Here is a 19652-nt window from a genome sequence, read left to right on the forward strand (position 1 = left end):
ATTAAGATCGATAAATTCAAATAAATGCTCAAACGGCTTTCCGTATGCGTCCGCTTTGTGTTGCGAAGGAATTTGAATGCAAAGAGCGTGGCAGACGTCAAGCGTTAAAGCGGCGTCCGAATGCGCCGGCACACGTCGGCAGAGCTGCGGCGCGTGTTTACAATCTGCCGCTTCAAGTGTAAATGTAAATGAGCGGGGGGCGGTCGACGTGACGCACGGCCCGCGCTCAATTCGTCCCTCCGGGCGGCTCGATGCCCGCTGTGACCCGACGGCGGGCGACGTTCAACGCGCCTTAAACAAATCCTCCGGGGCAGACGTGTTTGCGGTCGCGCACGCCTAATGCGGGGCTGATGGCCGGATGCGAATTCAAGGCAAAGCGTGTTGAACGCTTGCGCATAATAAGTCATCCAGATCGATCCTTCTGCACAACCAAGCAGTCCAACACCAAAATAATAAGCATAATATTACAACTTGATGTTTATAATTCTATGATTTTTATTCTCTCACGGTGGATGTGACAGTCCACACACCCCTGTTCAAATTCCAGGTTTTTGTTTTCGTGTGCTTTGGAAGCCCTCTGTGGACCATGGCTCGTGCTGTCAGACGTGACGACAAAAGGGGCAGGAAAGCCAACTAGAACAGCTTCACTTGATTTATGGTTAATCGGAGGAACTTTCAACGATGGCAGGCGAGCGCCGACTCCCATTTAACGGGTTTGAATGTGAAAACAGCCACTTACCCAGTTATAACAGGGTGTGCGCACTTGTGCAACCACCTTGTCTCAGTAATTGGTGTTTTGACTTCCCTCGTCAAAAAGATTTAACATTTGTTCCAGTGAGTTGCACAGTTTATAAGTCACATTAACGGTAGGAAACGTTTTGGAATGATTGATCTTTTTATATCACAAAAGCTGGCATTTGAACAGGGGTGTGTAGACTTTCGCATACAGCAATCATTCATGCGCACCCAATGGAAAGCTTGGGGAAAAAAAATACAATCAGCGACCCGCACCGGTTTCACCGATCGACACGAAATTGGGTGGACATGTCTATCGTGGCAATACGCACAAAAAAGTCTCAAGTCTCAAAAGCCATGCCCAAAACTGAACGGAGGGTCGGCCATTTTGGGCAAATTCCAGGGCTCCAAATTTGACAACTTTAACTCCCGCTAGACCATTTGCCCATATCTCCAAAGCGTTCCAGCTGTCCATGTGAGGAACAAGTGGCCGGCGACGGGCGGTTCAGCCACTTTCCCGTCTGCGGCCGCTCACCTGTGCCCGGGGGCCCGGGCGGGGCGGCGGCGGCGGCGGCGGCGGTGTCAGCACGCCCGCCGAGCTTTGCTGAGGTAGCTGGATGAAATTTGGTGTGGAGAGCAAAGCTGTGACGGGACGAAGAAAAACCGGAAGTGAGGGAAGTTTCTTCCTAAAGGGGAATATCTTCCGCAGTTAGCGTGGAGTTACCTTGTTGCTGTTGTTGCTGAGCGCGGGGGGGCGGCTGCGACAGGAGGAACCGGGCCGGGGACTGGAGCGGGTGGCCCGGCATGAGAACCAGCTGCTGGAGCTGCAGCAGCTGCTGGATGTCCTGCAACGCAACGACGACCACGAAAATGAATGGACGGACGGATGTTCCATTTAAGGAAGCAGATATCTGTCTTGTGTAAAAACAATCATCACGCAATTAATCATTTGTTGACTGAATGTTCCCCTTCATCCATTCCAGCCCCCCAAAACCACTACAATTTCTTGGTTTTTTCACTATATTGTATAAACCATAAGACAATTGAAGAGAATGTGAAGAAATCAACAGATTTGCTTCAAAGTGTACTTATTGTTGGTGCTGTCGTATTTGGGTGTTGGATGTGTGCCTTTAAGGGGCGTGGCCTAGGGAGCGCTATCAAGAGCTGCATTTGGGGGAGCACAGTTAGTCTGCGTGTGAGCGTCCGGGTGCGAGCCGTGGCCTACGGCGGCTCCTTGCGAGCGTGTGCAAAACGGAATTATTTTGGTGTAGGACCCCCCCCCCCCCCCCCCCGCGATCGCCTGCCGGTACCTGCGCCGTGAGCTGGATCGGCTGAGAGAGGGCCAGCTGAGGCGGCGGAGGAGGAGGAGCTTGAACAGTCACTTCCGGCTTGGCGGCCTGCTGGAACGGCAGCTGCTGCTGAGATGATTGGCTCTGCTGCTGCTGCTGCTGGACGGCGGCGTGCGCGGCGTTGGACTGCTGGACGGCGGCGGCCAGGAGCTGAGCCTGCGCCTGCTGGAGGAGCAGCTGCTGCTGGGCCGGCAGGAGCGCGGCCAGCTGAACAAAGAAAAGACCCGAAGACCACTAAATCGGGCAGTGCAGGGCTGGGCCGGCGGCCCTTAAAATACCGTTTTGAATCCACTTTAATCCCTTCGCTTCTCGACAAAGCATATAACTCTCTCTCTCTCTCTCTCTCTCTCTCTCTTTGCTCGTTCCCCGTCTGCTATTTTCGTGATTTCTCCTGTTCGTGTAAGCGGCGCGCATCAGCGGAGAAGCGCTTTGAACTGCGGCAGCCACCAAAAACAAGAGAAATCGTCCTGACACATAAACTCAAATGAATTTCTAAAATCTTGCAATTGGCCAGCCCAAGTGGCCGCCCGCCCGACCGCCCGCCCGCCCGCCGCCCGCGCGCTCACCCCTGCCAGCTGGCTCCCGGCCAGCATCAGTTGTGCCTGCTGCTGCTGCACCTGCGCCTGCTGCTGTGAAGATGGCGGCACGGCGCTGCGGCTCATCTCGCAACTCTCTTCCGCCTTTACCTGACACACAAAAAGGCACTTTTTCAATCTAACAAACAACAGGAAGACCTCCACACTGACGCACACACACGATTTGCTATTTGATGACACCGAACATCAACAACGATTTCGTGCGCCAGCTTTGGGCTTTTTGGAGCTCCAGGGCCACATTTGATTTTGATAATGTGAATATGGGGAAGGTCATTTATAGGTGAGAGGGGAAAGGAAAGAAATATGTTAATTACATATCCATCCATCCATTTTCTGTCGCGCTTCTCCTCACGCGGGTCGCGGGCGTGCTGGAGCCTATCCCGGCTATCTCCGGGCGGGAGGCGGGTACACCCTGAACCGGTCGCCAGCCAATCGCAGGGCACACAGAAACAAACAACCATTTGTTCACAACTGCGGGCAATTTAGAGTCATCAATCAACCTACCACGCATGTTTTTGGGTACAAGGGTTTTCCAGAATTTTGAGGTCAACTTTGGGGGTCATTATAGTTCATTATAATGAACTGACAATTATTTCATAATGTTAAATATGTCTGTAAAATCGTTCATCTTACGAGTGATTTTTATTTTATTATTTACAATAAACAAATCCAACAATTATTTAATTAGATCAATAAAAAATGTACAAAATAAATACCTATTAATGAAGACATATTTTGAAAAATCAGGTAAATGAATGCGACAAATATTCAATGACTCGAGTCGCGGTACTGATTTAGATGATTGTTTTTCTTTTTTTGCATATTTATGTTTGATGATTTCATTTCTTGATATGAATTCTGATTGTATCTCATCACTGATGGCAAAAGCTTCAGGGAGCACCTTTTAATGGATGTTGACAAGTTGACAAGACCACGCTCCCTCCTCACGTTCTCACACACGCACACGCACACGCACACGCCCACGCCCACGCCCACGCCCACGCCCACGCCCACCTTGCTGGCTGTTGCGGGCGAGAGGCGGAACGGGCCGCCCTCCATCGGCGCCAACTTGTGGAAGATGAAAAATGGGTTTCAAAAAAATACATATAAAAGAAGAATATATATTTTCCTTAATTCCCAATGACGACTAAGCAAAAAGATCATGTTGATGGTATTGAATTTGGCATCTGTGGAAGAAAAGCTCAACAAGTTCACGAGTTCATATTTCACGAAAAGTATATTATGGTTAGATTACTACCGTACACAGGAGGAAAAAAAACTGATCGCAAAAAATCCTGCTGAGGAACCAACCGTATGGCGTATTGCGACACTAACCTGGCCGTCGGGACTGTTTCTGTCCGACTCTGGAACGCAACAAGAAAAAGAAGAAGAAGGTTTACCGACAGAAGACAAGAAAGGAGAACACCAAAAGCGGGAAACGGGTTTTGGGGTACCTGAGCCGTCGCCGGGAACGTCCGGCCCGGCCTTCTCCTCCTCTGCTTTGGACATCCTGATATCTGCGAGGAGCAGAATGAAAAAGATGCCTGTGCGTGAGGAAGAGGAAGAAAGAGGAAAGGAAAAAGCAGTCCCAAACGAGAGCGCTTCACGTGCGCTTGCTTACGCGTCAAAACGATTTGGGAAACTTCTTCTTGGGCTGCTGCTACAGTTCAAAGTGCGTCTTCGCTGACGTGCACTGCTTACACTAACAACATGGCTGCAAACAGAGTTTACAAAGGCGCACTCAGTGTTGACAACACGATGTTTTGTTTCCTCCCAAATTGAATGCCCGCAAAGACACCAGACACCGTAAGCGGAATCATTTCCTTGTTGACACGAGCCAATCACGGAGTCAATGGCACAAATGATTCCATCGAATGAACATAAGTGGTGTGAAAGTAGTTATTACGTTATTTATCCGCACGGAAATTTCCCCCCGAGGTACGTGTCCAAGTATTTTGCCTCACTTGTACAACTCGACAAGCGTTAAGCGTTAATGGCCTGAAAGCGTTGAAGGATTTGACACTTCATAAATTGGCGAACAGATATTGCGGTGATATTCCTTATTTTCAGTTCAGGTGAAATCTCTTAAAATCAGAAATTTGAATTTTTTGGGGGGGAGGGGGGGGGGGGGAATCTTACAATAAGAGCTCAGTATTTCTTTGAAATATAAGAAAATCCGATATTTCTACGTCGCCCATCCCTTGTGGACAAAATGAGAAGTCTCCAAGTCGATAACTTATCGTCTGTAACGCTTGAATTAAAGCGCAAAGAATGGCGAGGGACTTTTGGCAACGAGGCCCTGACCGCCGGTGAAGGCAGGCTCGCTCCAGAAAGACGCCGCCCGACGCCATTTTGGCTCAGAGACTCTCCATTATTTCCGTCCGCAGCTTCTTACCTGATGTGACGTACAAGACAATTGCACTCATTGGATTGTACTAAGTTGCCTTTTGATATGATTTGATTTCTCCTAATTATCGCTTGATGGTGTGCCGTCGGCTTTTCTCATGTCAAATTTGGGCCTGGCCTCAATAAAGTTTGGGACGTGGCAGCAGCGAGTGCTGCAGTTGCACAACTGCGCCAAATGGCGGCAGCACCGTCCGGCACGAGGAGAACGCTGCACTGACAGGCCACGTCATTAGGTACACCGTCCATTGCGATCCAACGCGAGAGCTCCAGCAAGAAGAAGAAGAAGAAGATAGACACGTTAATGGAACACACTGGAGCAGGGGGCGGCCGAAGCGCCCGGGGGAGCGCCCGACGATCTTAACCGTCGGGCCACGGCAAACATGCCCAATCAAATATCGCAGGCATGTAAAAGATCAGAAAGGAGCGAGTGTCTGCTCCCTAGATTTGGCATTTTTCAGTGAGGCTGGCCACAAAACTGAAGGATCTTCCCTGCTTGTGTGTACTGCGATGGCTTGAGGGGTCCTAAACCGGCCCCCCTTCTTTTGTTGCCCGCGCACCCGCCTCACTGACGCCTGTCAGGGGCCCGCGACAGACGGCGCGTGGGTCCGTTTGTGTGTTCGGCGTGTGGAGGTCAAAGTTCAGACGCACGGTCGCAGACGCGAGCCGCTTGCCGCCTTGCCTTCTCCGCCGTCGCTCGTCACGTTCAGTGAAACGCGCCATCACGAAATTGTGAGCAGCAAAACTAAACTGCACACTTTTCACTTTTCTCAACTCTTTGATTATTATCCAAATGTTTTTTTTTTCCGTCATGTATCAGACGTCGTAATATCGTTAGCAAAATCGGGCGCTATCGGCCCGCAAAGAGAATTTCAGCGAGCGTGAGAAAAAGGCGCTAGCAGCATCTTTAGGCAGAATCTGCACCCACATGTCACCGGAACGTTCTTGGCCTGCAACACACCTCCTCATCAAATGTAGACCAAAGTGTATTTTTGAACGCGCTATTATTTTACGCAAAAAGGCTGTTTTTTGTAGTTTTTCCATTTTCTGTTCGATATTGTGATTCCTTGTTTTCCCAAATTCCGCCTCCTGCATGTCGGAACTTTACTTGAACACACTGAACGTTGAACAATGACGGAAATGCATGAAAAATGCCAGCTCGTGGTCGTTATTTGGATTAACACCAAAAGGTAATTGCTAAACCCCACTACAAAGTTTCATGGAGTCGACATATTGAATTCAAATGATTACAATCGATGAATCATAAGAATATAATCATGCTCATCCTTGAAAACTTCTTGACCAAACCTCGAAGGTTTACTTCCTACTTTTTCTCGCCGCTTCATCCCAGGCAGGCCACGACATGACACGCGCGTGCACACACAAAACCAGTGGTTGCCAGGCAACAGCCGGAAAGATCATTGTGTATGTGTGCTCACCTGTGTGTGTGTGTGTGTGTGTGTGTGTGAGAGCGAGAGAGAGAGACAAAAACACACGCGCACAATAAAATAGAAACACACACATGCTAACATACAGGCATACACACAGGCATACAAACAATCTTAGATACACAAACACATATGCACACAAAACCACACACACTTATACACACTCAAAATCACACACAACATACATGAACACAAATGTGCACACACACACTAAGTTTAAGACTTTGTGTAAAAGTGTCCAGAGGCAGGACACTTTTCAAGGTTCAGCATGTGAGACTGTCCGCACGCACGCACGCACACACAGACACGCGCACACACGCATACACACACACACACACGCTACGTCCCCTGAGTGTTTATTATATCCGTTGCGGTGGCAGTGGTTTCTCGCAGCACATATTTCTGCGCCAATCGATCCCTCGGCCTCCCGACAAGACAATAATGGCGGCGGGAAGGCGCCGCCATTATTGTCGGCCTTCCCGGAGGGGAACGCGGGACAAAAAGGAAAAAAGGAGGAGGAAGAAGGGAGCCCGGGAGGACGCCGGGAAGCCGACGGCGGCTGTGCGACAAGATGGCGGCGCCGAGGTCGGACGCCGTCGGGACCGGCGACGCGGCCATTTGTCATTTGTTCTTTGGCTGTCGACCGGCAATCCAAAATTCCAAACTGCAAAAAGTGACAAATTGTTTTGTTTTTCAATCAACACAAAACAACCACAAAGTGCCAGATGTTCTTTTCCCCCCTTCAGTTTTTGGGCGGTGCCCGAGGAAGGACACGCCCCGCTGCCACGTGATTGGCTCCTGCATGGCCGGAAGGGAAGGCTGCATCCTATTTATCTACGTGTCACATTTGTAGAAAATAAAACCCGCGGGCGATGGTTTGGGGTTAGTACGGGTGACGGTTAGTGGGATTCGTACGAACGCCGCCACGCTGAAGTCAAATACGTCCTTTCCTGTCTGGAAGAAGTAGGGCGTGTCCTAGCGGAATGCAGCAGCCAATCATATTGCAGCGTGCGACGATTTCACACGTCGTCTGACATCTTCTGCGCGTGCGTCTCCCGCTCGGGTCAAAGCGCCTCAGAAAGTCCTCGTTGCGCTTAAACGCCTCGCTGTCGCCACCGCGGGCCTTCCTTGCGCCCAACCTTCATCCACAACATTTGTTAGGAAATCGCGGCAGGAGGAAGGGAAAGCGAGGTGGAGGTGGGCGGGGGCCACTTGGAACAGGAGGAGGGCCGAACGGTGGTGCGGGGGGTTCAGAAATTGGTTTGGCTAGCGGAACAGAACCCGCCCAAATCTCCACACCCCCTCCTTGCTCACTCTGCTTTGTATTCCACGGAGATGACAGGGGGAAGCTTTATTGCTCCGAGTCGGTATCGATCGGGGCCCCGCCGAGGGGGGAGCCGGACCCACGCGCGTGCCGGGCCCTTTCGCAGGCCCGCCCCGACGTCTCCGCGTCCGAGCGCGCGCTTTGATTGCGCTCGTCTGCAATTACTGTCAACGCTGGCGTCCGCCGGTCGGAAAAAGATTCAACGCAGCGGCACGGCGTGGCAGTGGTTAGCGTGTTTGCTTCGCGCCTCTGAGGGTCTGGGTTCAAATCTCCCGTCTTCCTGTGCGGAAGTCATCGAAGACGGAATTGTCCAGAATGCGAGTGCCTGTTCTAAAATTAGCTCGCCACCGATGGGACATTGTGATTTCCTAGGAATGCTGTAGAAGTGATCATCTGAAAATGGAAACACTTGCACGGATTTAGAGAAATAAAGCGTTGTTCAATTTTGGTTGATATATATTAGTGCCTTCACATACATGAATATCACGACAATTAATAATAATATCATTTGAGCATTCTCAACCCTCAGCCGGGTGGCCTCCGGCTCGCCCGCAACCCGATGAGGACGAGCGCTAGCATAAATATTAAACACGCAGCTACGCCGCTGACCCTCGTCCGGCGAGGCACGATCGGGCACGTTCCAAATTGGGGGGGGGGGGGGGGGGGGGTGACACTCGCGCATTTGAGGGCGCCCGGTGTGGCCTCGGGATGGAGGGATGAGAGGCGCTGGAGCGGGAAGGTAAGCGACACGCGCCCGCTTGTGCGGTCGGCAGGCTGGCCTACATTTAAAGCTCCAACAGAAAAACAACACTCAAATCATCTTTGCCCGTTGAAAGGAATGGAAATAACATTTATCCATTCCAGCGTCCCAAAATACACCCAAAAAAGTTTGTGATGTGTTTTGTTTTCCCTTAATAGTACTTTAAAAAAAAAACAACAACAACAGTCCTAATGACAAAATTAAATCGACAGTAAATAATCAGTTTTCGTCACACTTTTTGCGTCAATTCAATGGACATTGTGCTTCTCCTTTTGGTGTGCGCAGACAAGCGCATATTCGGCGAACCCCCGCTATTGGGAGGGGATAGGCGAATAGCGAAAAGACGCAAATCATTGACGCACATTATAAGCCACATTCGGATTTCTTGTTCTTCGCAGAGGACAAAGCGCAGACGCCTGGAAAGCATTGCTGACTGTCTGTCTGTCTGTCTGTCTGTGTGTGTGTCGCTTGACAGTTTGTGTTCCAATGATACAAAACCGCCACATAATGGCGTTTCATATTATGCGTGTATGGCTGTCAATTTCAATGAGCTCAACAAGGCGGGCCAGAATTCATCACTCATATTTGGGAATATGCAGAATTGAGTTGTATTCTTTAACTTCTTTTCTTACTACGCTTAACAGCTTATCTAATTTAATATGAATCATACATCTAACTATAATCAAGCAGTCAATTGTGAATTCTGGCCCTCTTCCGGCATTTGAAGGAATGAATTCCTCCAAATGATGTTGAAATATTCATGAAAGGACACACAACAAACGGGGAATAAAAGTCAACGACATGGAAGCTCTGGAAACGAAAGGCGCCGCTTCGGACGGCCCCTCGAGGCCGCGCCCCACGCTCGCCTTCGACCCGACCGGAGACGTCTCCCGAGTGGCTCGCCGCTCTATTTTTAAACTCCTTCCATCGACAGACGGACAACCGCAAGCAACGCACGCCGCGTGAGTCATCAAGCCGCCGCCATTGAACGCATTTGCCGCGGGTTCGATTCCCAGAGCTCTGCTTGTTTTGAATGCCCGTTGTACTTTTTAATGGGAGAAAAATGGAATAAACGCTCAAAGTGCTCCATCAAGGTTGATTCACATTTTAGCAGCAAGAAACACTCTAATAATCAAATAAAATCATACAAAAATAAATAAAAGAATCATTTTCAAAAAAGATGCTTTTAGACCAGTCGGGGTTAGGTTGGCACAAAATGTGATATTATTTCTAATCTATTTAGTTATAATTAATTAACCACTTGACAAAACAAGGTCAAATTCTGTATATAAATTGGGTACATATTTCTGTGCTTTTATCATACTATTTAGAATTAACGTCATTTGAATTAATCTTTAATTTTAGTACATTCAAATCTATTTAATTGTTTTGTAATATTTATAATTAACAAGAAATTATGTATTATTATTCTTTTAAACTCTGTATTTAATATATGTAAAATGAGAACAATTGCAAATTGTAATTAACTCAGATTTTAAATTTAGAATAATGAATTGAATTATATTACTTAAATTATTTATTACATTGAGAAAGATGTGAATTCTTTTTAATGCATATTTAATGTGTAAAACATTTGAATTTAGAACGTTTTAATAAGTGGAATGAATTCATTTTTAATTTAGTATCATGAATTTAATCATAATTATTCATTAAAAATGTATATCATTTTTTTCATCTTATATATATCAATAATAATTCACTATGCTTTTATTGTATTATTTATAACTTCTTCCACTATTTCAGAAGTGGTGAAAAAAACATTTAAAAAATGACTAAATACTATTACATGAATTCAAATTGATTAACCAATTTTAAACAAAGATTTAAAATGGTTTCCTTTTTTTCCAAAATAATTGATGTTCTTATTTAAAATAAATTCATCCAAAAATGAAGAATACATGAAAAAAACATGTAAAAAAAATGAATAAATACACTGAAATCAATCAATTGTAGAAAAAAAAAATAAAATGTCAAAATGAATGTAACCGATATTATGGACGATGGACCCGTCCTAATATAAATGCCCACCCGTGAGTTGGACACAGTTGGAAAGATGTGCTTAGTCGGCCAGGAAATACAATCGAAATATTCTGAAACACACACACACACACACACACACACACACGCATGAAAGTGTCATTTGTTTGCGATTGTATGGATGACATCGGTGGGGGCAGATGACAATAACGAGCAATTTAATGGAAGTCTGTCTCTTGATGCTTTATGGTGTGGGTGTGTGTGTGTGCGTGTGTGTGTGTGAGCGCATGTGTAGCCAGCAAGAGACAACACAACATGCGTCTTACTGTTACATTCTGCTTTGCACAATGCGTCTTTATCACCCAGACCATAATCACTACCTTCATTCTGCCCACTGCGCGTGCGCGTGTGTTTGTGAGAGAGAAAGACATTCAACACACACACACACACACACACACACACCCATTCGCACACAGCGGGTGAGTGACCTAGCGCCATTTCACACTAGTGACCAGTACAAATGAGATAAGGGTCCATTCACCAGAACACCTTTTACACACGCACACAAACACACAACGTGCACAAGTTCATCACACTTCCACGCACATACAAACCATATACAACAAACTCAAAATGGCCGAAACGGCATCAGCGGGTGTCGCCATCGAGGAAATGCGAAATGTAACCGACACAAATGCACACAATACATATCATGTAAATGTCCTGGAATACAAACATAACGCCGACGCAATCTTGGGCGACACCACACAAAAAAAATAAACATCAAGCTGCGCTCGGGCAGCATAGCGCAGAACGCGGAAAGCCGGTCGGTTAAACGTCGGAGCCGTCCCGAAGATCGGAAGCGCATCGAAAATCCGAAAGAGAACCGTGTAGAATGTGAAGTAACTTCGGGGAGGGACGAATCTGAGCCGAAGCCGCGCTCCGGCTCGTCGGACCAATGGCCGCCAGTGTCGGATCCGCCCAGAACATCAAACAGCCAGCGAAGCGAATGTAACATTAATCTCAAGAAGAAGAAGAAAAAAAAAAAAAAACTACTCCCAAGAAAGAGGAGTAGGATGTCAAATTCATTTCAAAAAGAAAACAAACTGAAACGCGAAGCTGATCCGAAGCTGCGCTCGAGCGGCAGCCTGTTAAATGCCGTCCAGAATATCAAAAACCCAACCGAGAAAAATGTCAACATGTACACAATAAAACTTTGATGTCAGACAAGTCGCCGCTCATCTGAAGCCGCACTCGGGCAGCGTATCGCTGATCAAACTCAAAAAGACTCAATCTCATGCTCAAATTGCACTGATGATCATTTACAACCATGAAGAGCCAAAAACGTTTTTAGGGCGACAAACAAGAAACGAGATGCTAATGTTAGCAGACGCCGCTGTTTACGCGGGCTGTCGGGGGCGGGCGGGGCGATATCTCACGCTAATCGATAAGTCGGGGAACCGGTGGCGGGGGAGGGGGGAGAGGAAGAAGAAAAAAAATAAATCGGTAAGGAAAGCCGGTTATCTCCTGCCATTAACGGAGGGATTCCCGCACGGCGAAGGGGAGGCGGGGGTCGGGGAAAGACCGGCAGCGCTCATTGAGAAAAACTGCGTGTTTGGCATGAAGAGAAAGCCGACAATTATCTCTATTGATTAAAGGCAGCCAGCCAGCACGGCCGAGGCGGAAAACCACGGCCGGATCAATACATACGGAGGAGGAGGAGGAAGAGGAGAAGGAGGAAGGGGCGGGAGGGAGCCGGCCGGGGCCGAGGAAAGCCGGATCGTCTGCCAAAAGTCGGCAAGTTCACCGTGATGTGTCACTGTCTCAAACAAAGAAATAACTGGAGGAACCAAAACTTCCTTCAAAGAAACCTCAACAAAACGGAGACAATTGTTTTTAGCAGGACAAAAAGAGTCACTCTCTTAAAATCCACAGAGCAAGTCCAAAACCTTGGCGCGCCGATAGATTCCGACCTGACTTTTAGCAATCGTGTTAAATCGATCCCTAAAACAGCCTTGTAGCAACTGAAGAACAAATCCAGAGTGAAGGCTTGCATGTGCCGAGCAGACTCGGTCGGAGAAGCCCATCCATGCTTTTAGCTCAAGTAGACTTGACTATTGGTTTTTTTTCCAGAGAATCTTCCGGTCACAGAGGGAACATGCACACAGCATACTTTGTATGTAAACAATAACAATTAAGTAACCCGGCTGACGACTTGACTATTGTAACGGTCTTCTGACTGGACTCCCTCAAAAGAGTATCCAACATTTATTATTTATTTATTTTTATGTTTATTTTTTTTTTTGGGGGGGGGGGGAATGTCTGTGTGGATTCTCAGTCATCCAGGTGATGTGAATGCGCAAAGTTTGAAACCAGGCAACCGGACGCTTCTTGTGCGTTGAATTGTTTTTTTTTGTTTTCCGTAAACGTCGATGATGTAACGATTTCTGCGGAAGTTGATGCAAACTAAGGTTGGGGAATCAAGCTGGGAAAAAAACCAAACCAAAAAATAAAACACTTTCAAAGCTGTTGTTTGTTATTAGGAGAAATAAAGGGACAATAAAAAATAAAGCCAAACTTATTTTGATGAATGTCATTGTCATTCGCTTTTTCTAAAAGCAAAAGGAAGGAAAATAGTTTATATAGAAGACATTTTAACTGAGATTTCCTTACCGACACTCGCAACAATCCGCACGCACACACAATCTCCCGGGTTCTGCAGCGAGCGCGACGGAGGCTTGTCGGTCTCAGACCAAATGGCACTTCAACGCCTCTCAAACGCACGCCGGCTTTATCGACGCTTCGGACGCGGACGCAGTACGCGTATGAGTGCGCGTGTGCGCCGATTGCCACGTTGACGACACCAAACCGTCCGAGAAGCTTCTTGGTTCAAACGCGTGCACGTTAATGAAGACGGGGGCAAACGCCGCGATGGCTCCCGCTGGCTCCTGAAGGGTCGCTGACACTGGAACGCTTTAACCTGACAAACTATATGTATATATATATATATATTATTTTTTTTTTAAACGGTTTTTGTGTCGGGGACAGGTAGGCTGGATGTCAACAGCGGACCGGTTGCCAGGCAACGTCAGGGCACACGGAGAAAACAAACAACGGACTTCTAATGCGTTTTATAAAAACGGATGCTTGATAGATGTTATTTTCGGAGGGTGTTATCGCAAAGACGTATAAAATGTGCGCGAATGCAAACAACAAACAAAAACATTTCATACTCGAACGCAGTACAAGCCGAAGAGCGTTTGTTTGGAAATGTGTCAAGCCGCAAAAGCCTTGCTGTGGGACTGTTGTGTTGCAGTGTACAACTCCACACGCACGCACACACGCACGCGCGCACACACACACAGTGGCTACATATGAGCAGCTGCGCTAAGTCACACATTGTTAGGCGCCTCATCCACATTCCGGCTCAATGTCGAGCTTTTTTTTCTTTTTTCTGCAGCTGACTGTGGCATGTTACTTCACAGACACACACACGCACGCGCGCGCACACACACACTCTAATGATAGCTCGAAGTGACCTGCACAATTGAAATCATTCCACTGGGGATAAAGATACAAAAATGTCAATGAGGGTGTTGTGTGCAGGCCTAATTAGAAACTAAATTCAACACATTAGAAACTAAATACGAGCTTCATTAAATGTCAAATCGAACGCACTCGTAGTGTGTGTGTGTGTGTGTGTACAGAGCCAAAATATGGATAAAATGTTAACTTGTGGGCACAAAATAGGTATAACGTGTGCATGAAATACTCCTTTGTGTGTTTCATATTTTCCCATAAAGAATTTGGATGTTTGGGTACGCAAACGGAGCGCTTACGGTAGCATTTCTTGAGAAATGTGCACTTCATCTGCTTACCCAACTGTCCAGAAGTTATATTATTATTCATTTGGATTTTGTGCGCACATTTTACAACGAATACAGTGGTACCTTGACTTACAAGTAGCCCAGATGATTTTTATTTTTATTTTTTGCAAAATAGCATAAAAAAAAAAAAAAAACGCGAGTTACTCGTGCTCGTTTTGGCGACAGCAAACTTCACAGCAAGCAGCGGTTCGGCAGATTACAAAAGTATGCCAGTTTAATGCTAACACACAATGCAAAAAGGCCCTAAACGGGCTAACACAACTAGCATCCATATTCTTTATCCTCTGCGAAAACCGACCGCCATTGCTGCTTAGGTCATCTGGGTTTCATGGTCAAACCTACGTGCGGTCTGTATGTATTATACTGCGCCCTGGTGGCCGAGGCAAGCACACCAGAAGGAGCAGCTCAATGCCCATTGAATTAGCATTCCATTCCATTGAATTATGTTATTATTGTATGTTTTTATAAAGTACAGTAAAACAACACGTTCCAAAAATAGTTTGTTAAACAAGTCACGGCAGCCACTTTCTATCTATTCTTGTCACTAAATGTCCTCACGTCACGTGAGGGCTTCCGCACGCGTGCGAGATTACGGCAGGCGATGACGCTTGCGGCCGCCTTTGCATTTCAATGCCAGGTGCAGCCTCCATTATTTATGGCGCTTTACACCTCAAAAGCAGCACAGCCTCCCCTCTATCGCTCGCTCGCCCACCCGCTACCTGCATGCATCTCTCTCTCTCGTCACCGTGGCAACCGGCATCACAAACACTGTGCACAGAGCAGACGAGCAAAGCTCAATAAAGTGAGAACTGATTTCTTGAAATAAAAGACAAAGTTGTTTGGAAAAAGGATTTTTTGCAATAAATGAATTCCAGATTGAATGATGTCCAATTCAGACAATTGAGAATTTTGTAGGATTTGCTCGGAAAAGTCATGCACCGATTACGGCGTCCTCCCTCGAAACGGTACCGATTTTCCACGTGAGAACATATTTTGATCGACCGGCGTACAAGCAAAAACATGACAAATATTTTCATACAATGTCAATATTGTACATTGGAGCGATAGAACGATTGTTAAATAAATAGGCTCAACGCGAGCGCGGCACATTGTCCGAAGACGCTCGCATTTCAAGCGTAAAAAGAAAGCAATGCGATAAAGGGCTCGAGAGCCAGAAGGGCCCGGGGGAAGATTCGTGACCCGCGCGGACGCAGAAGAATCTCCATTTCCAGAATTAGACGCTGCCTGACCTCGGCCCCGTCGCAACAATAGCTCGGCGGCCCCGCGTCTGCCGGACCTTAAGTCAAACACTCGCCGTCCGCTGGCTAAATGGTGGCACTTGGGAATGACAATAGGGGAGCGGGCTAATATCCATCAGGACGTCCATCTGCGAGTGCGCGCGCGTTTGTGCGAGAGTGCTCGGACAAAAGCCCGCCGCCGCCGCGCCGGTCAAAGGCTCTGCTGCTGGTCAGACTTAATGAACCTTAGCCGACACGCACGCACGCAGCGCCCCTCCCCCTACCTTGGCCCGCAGCGGCCGTGTCGCTGCTACTATTGACGGCAACTCTCCTTCCTCGCGCACACGCAATCTCACCTCATCCATAGTAGACAGTATTGATTTTCAGCGCAGAAAATAAAAAAGGCCATGAATTTTAATGCCTCACTGTCTGTCTGTCTGTCTGTCTTACTCCCCGTGTGTGTGCGCGTGCCCCCCCTCCCCCCTTCACAGTCAACTCTTTATTCTTTGAGCCATCCCGTTGTCCGTCCATCCTTCCTACCCCGACTCAGATTCCCTTCAGCTTATCCGGACTATCTTTCTGCCCCCCCCATCCCCCTCCCTCGCTCCCTCGCCCCCCCCCCCCCCCCCCCCCCCCCCGCCCGCTCGCTTTCTGCTGGCGAGGGATCGGAAAAGGGAGGTGATGCGTGCTCATTTGCGCGTTCCCGGTGGACGAGAGAGAAAAGAAAGAAATGCAAAAAGTCCACTCGTTAATTAGCTCACGACGGCAAAATTGGGACTTTGGTACTGGACCTGCATAAAGGTCCTTCGTACTGAGCACCTGGACCAAAAGCAGCAGGATCGTCACACGCCGTTCTCGCGTGGGGCCCCGCAGGCCGAATAAAGTACGCGACAATCGACCGCGACGCGCTCGGCTCATTTTCATATCATCTGATCAATAACGGTAAAGACGTGGCCCGCTGAATTTCTTTCCGAAAATCAATTCATTTCACTGTGATGTGAGAATTGGAATTATTGCCAGTGGTCATCCATCAAAATGTCAGAATTGTTTTGAAGGAAATACATCTTCTCAAGTCTTTTTCAAACTTTGAAAGCCAAAATGTCTTTAAATGCTAGGTTTCCAAAATGAACTTTCATAATTTGTAACATGTTGTGTGAAGACGCTGATGTCATCTTTGGATATATAAGACTTGGCTCCTCTTTTCCACGGAAAGCAACACAAACGCGCTTTTCTTTTGCTTCTTTTACAAACGTCTCTTGAGTTGTGTTTAGCGTTAACGACAAGCGTGTGACAGCTTTAATGAGTAGTTGGGATCGTGCGTGCACTAGAGTTTGGAGGGCAACACGTGCAAATTGTGCAAGTCACACCATTTTTATGAGGCTGTTTATGGCTTTCCCATTATGCACTTTTGTATTTACCGTTATTCCAAAACAGCGGGCCGCCACCCTTTGCTGCGTGGGGAAGGATTGCCTTCGCTATGAATGTTTCGACAGTGAAATCATCAACAAGTGAAAAAGGAAAGGACTTGAAGCGTGGCTGTTGCGGCACGGGAGACATTTACCCATGCAAAAGCAAGGCGGTCATTGGTGAAAAGTGCATCCAAGTCCAGAAGGCACAGGAGCAAGGTGGATGAGAAAGAAAAGAGCCACACGCGCAACAATATTGTCAGTCCGCATGCATCGGGTCTGTCTGAGAAACTTCAAACCCGCTAACACGCCGAGACAAAGGCGGCTGCGCCCCGAAGACCGGACACCGCACACGCAGAAAAGCAATCTGGTGGATGTGAGGAATGCACACACACACACATACATACATACATTGGGGAAAGCAATGAGGCTTGGGGCGTGTCGCCAACTTGGAGCAGAAATTGTGGAATTTGCCACACAAACACGGGCGGGCCCGTGCGTCCTCACAAATCCTTCCTGCATGAACTGATGAAGCCTGCTCGCAATGAGAGGTGATGCGTCTTCTAAGACAAACGGTCCAGTTGCCATCCCATCAATGCCCTGAAAATGGAGAGAAAAAAAAAAAAAAAAAAAAAAAAGGCAAAATAATGCAACAAATATTACAGGACTTTGCCAGCCCGGTTTTACACGAAACGGCTTCATCTCAAACCGGTGCAGGCGCCGTGTCGCTCGGGCCGTTACGCAGCGCCACGGGACCCGCGGAAACGCCGCTCCCGCCTCGGCCATTAGCGTCCGCCGCGGGTGCCGGAGGTCTTCCGCCGTTTGCGGCGCAACCTTCAGGCCGGCTCGATCGGGCGTCGATCGGGATGTTTTCTCCAAATGCGACGGCGCCGCCGCCATTACGTGGGAGGAGGCCGCAAACACAAGCGGCACGGGTTCAAATGTCACCGGAGAGGGAGGAGAAAAAGAAAGCAAAGGATTCGCACTTAATGTATTCTGGGTGCAGCGCGACCGTGTGACCGTTAGCCGTTAGCGACAAAAACAGACTTTTGCTTGTTTGCTTCGAGCTTTGCTGCGAACAAAAGCACGTTGTTGCGACTGGGCGCTGCAATTAGCACACACAAACACGCCGAAGGACGACACGCGGTTCGCCGGCATGTTTATGTTCAGATGGATTTTCAACGTGTGTGCCCAATTCGCACGGAGTTTCTTTTGAAATCTATTTTCACATGCAGCTCGAATGTCGCATATTTACGTCATATTTCAGGTTCTGCACATGCCATATTTATATGACACACAGAGACATAAGAGTGGCACAGGCGCCACTTTCACGTCTTTGGTTTCCACGCCAGCAGCAGAGGCAGCAACGCGGCCGAGTTGCTCATCCCCTCAAAGTCAAGTCCGCCGTCTGCGCGTCCGTCTGGTCAGCTAACCCCTCGGCCCCGCCCACTGACCCCTGACCCCGCCCCCTCTCTCACTTGAACTTGAGACGTGACACCACAGCAGGCCGGCCGGCCGTGGAAGAAGAAGAATGGCCCCGATGACGTCTCGCTTGCATATGAATGGGCGGGGTCAACTGTGAGGGGAGGGCTGAGGTCAGGGGGTAAAGGGTGAAGGTTAACCCCCTCTCGAAGCAACCCCAACATCACACACACACACACACACGCTAACTGACGAGCACACAAAGGCTGTGGTGGGGGGTCGGGGGTGCTTGCAAGATGAAGGCACACATGGGCAGGTGCACTACGCAAACACGCACACACACAACCCATTTGATGTGAACACACACTTAAGTACACACACACACACACACACATCAATAATGGAAGGCAGCAAAAAAAAAAATTCAAATAAGCAAAGTGGCTTGGCGAGCTATTTTCAGGTGATATTTGCAATGTTCATCACGTGAGGTATTAGTGACCGGAAAGAAGACCGGAGATTGTTGGCACATGCAGGCCACGGACGGCATGTACCAGAAGTTAGCCCAGATGGAGGAGGATGGAAGATCGCCGTCATAAGTAGGCCGAGATATTCGCCCGGACATATGAAGAAGACAAACGATTGTTGTCAAGCTAATTTCTGGCACTTACGAGCAGTCAGTGGCAGAAATCAGCCTGGACGTATGAAGATGCCGGGACATTGGGGTCACACGAAGGACCACAAATTAGCCCAGATGTAAGCATCAAACCGTGAGATTGTGCTCGCATTTAAGACATGGCCAGCACTTGCCAGAAATTAGTCCGGACATACAGGATGAAGAAGTTGGAAGATTGTTGTCATATTTAGGAGCAGAACTTGGGCCAGAGGTGAGAAAACGCCAGAGATTGTCGTCACACGTAGGACGCAACTTGTACTTGCCAGAAATTAGCACAGATGAGGAAGAAGATGGAGAAATGTTGTCACATATCGGGGCAGAAGAAAAGGAAGGAGATCGTGATCACATGTAGGACAGGGCCAATACTTGCCAGATATTAGCCAGGATGTAAAAGGAAGTCAGAAGATTGTTGT

General features: G+C 48.0%; 1 protein-coding gene across 5 annotated transcripts in view; it reads right to left on the reverse strand.

Annotated features, from left to right (window-relative positions):
* LOC133471197 (POU domain, class 2, transcription factor 2-like) overlaps window positions 1-19652 on the reverse strand; it is a 59832-nt gene that overhangs the window by 11434 nt on the left and 28746 nt on the right. For 2 of the 5 annotated variants that reach the window (XM_061760501.1, XM_061760503.1), the window contains 7 exons: window positions 4135-4197; window positions 4016-4044; window positions 3695-3748; window positions 2651-2770; window positions 2046-2291; window positions 1460-1580; window positions 1271-1377 (listed from right to left, as the gene is read on the reverse strand). In XM_061760501.1, coding sequence (XP_061616485.1) covers window positions 1271-1377; window positions 1460-1580; window positions 2046-2291; window positions 2651-2770; window positions 3695-3748; window positions 4016-4044; window positions 4135-4197 — 740 coding nt within the window. The remainder of the gene's footprint in view (window positions 1-1270; window positions 1378-1459; window positions 1581-2045; window positions 2292-2650; window positions 2771-3694; window positions 3749-4015; window positions 4045-4134; window positions 4198-19652) is intronic. The other 3 variants (XM_061760504.1, XM_061760500.1, XM_061760502.1) reach the window with 2 other exon arrangements.

The sequence above is a fragment of the Phyllopteryx taeniolatus genome, chromosome 21 (genome assembly GCF_024500385.1).
Source record: "Phyllopteryx taeniolatus isolate TA_2022b chromosome 21, UOR_Ptae_1.2, whole genome shotgun sequence".
NCBI classification, from domain to species: domain Eukaryota; kingdom Metazoa; phylum Chordata; class Actinopteri; order Syngnathiformes; family Syngnathidae; genus Phyllopteryx; species Phyllopteryx taeniolatus.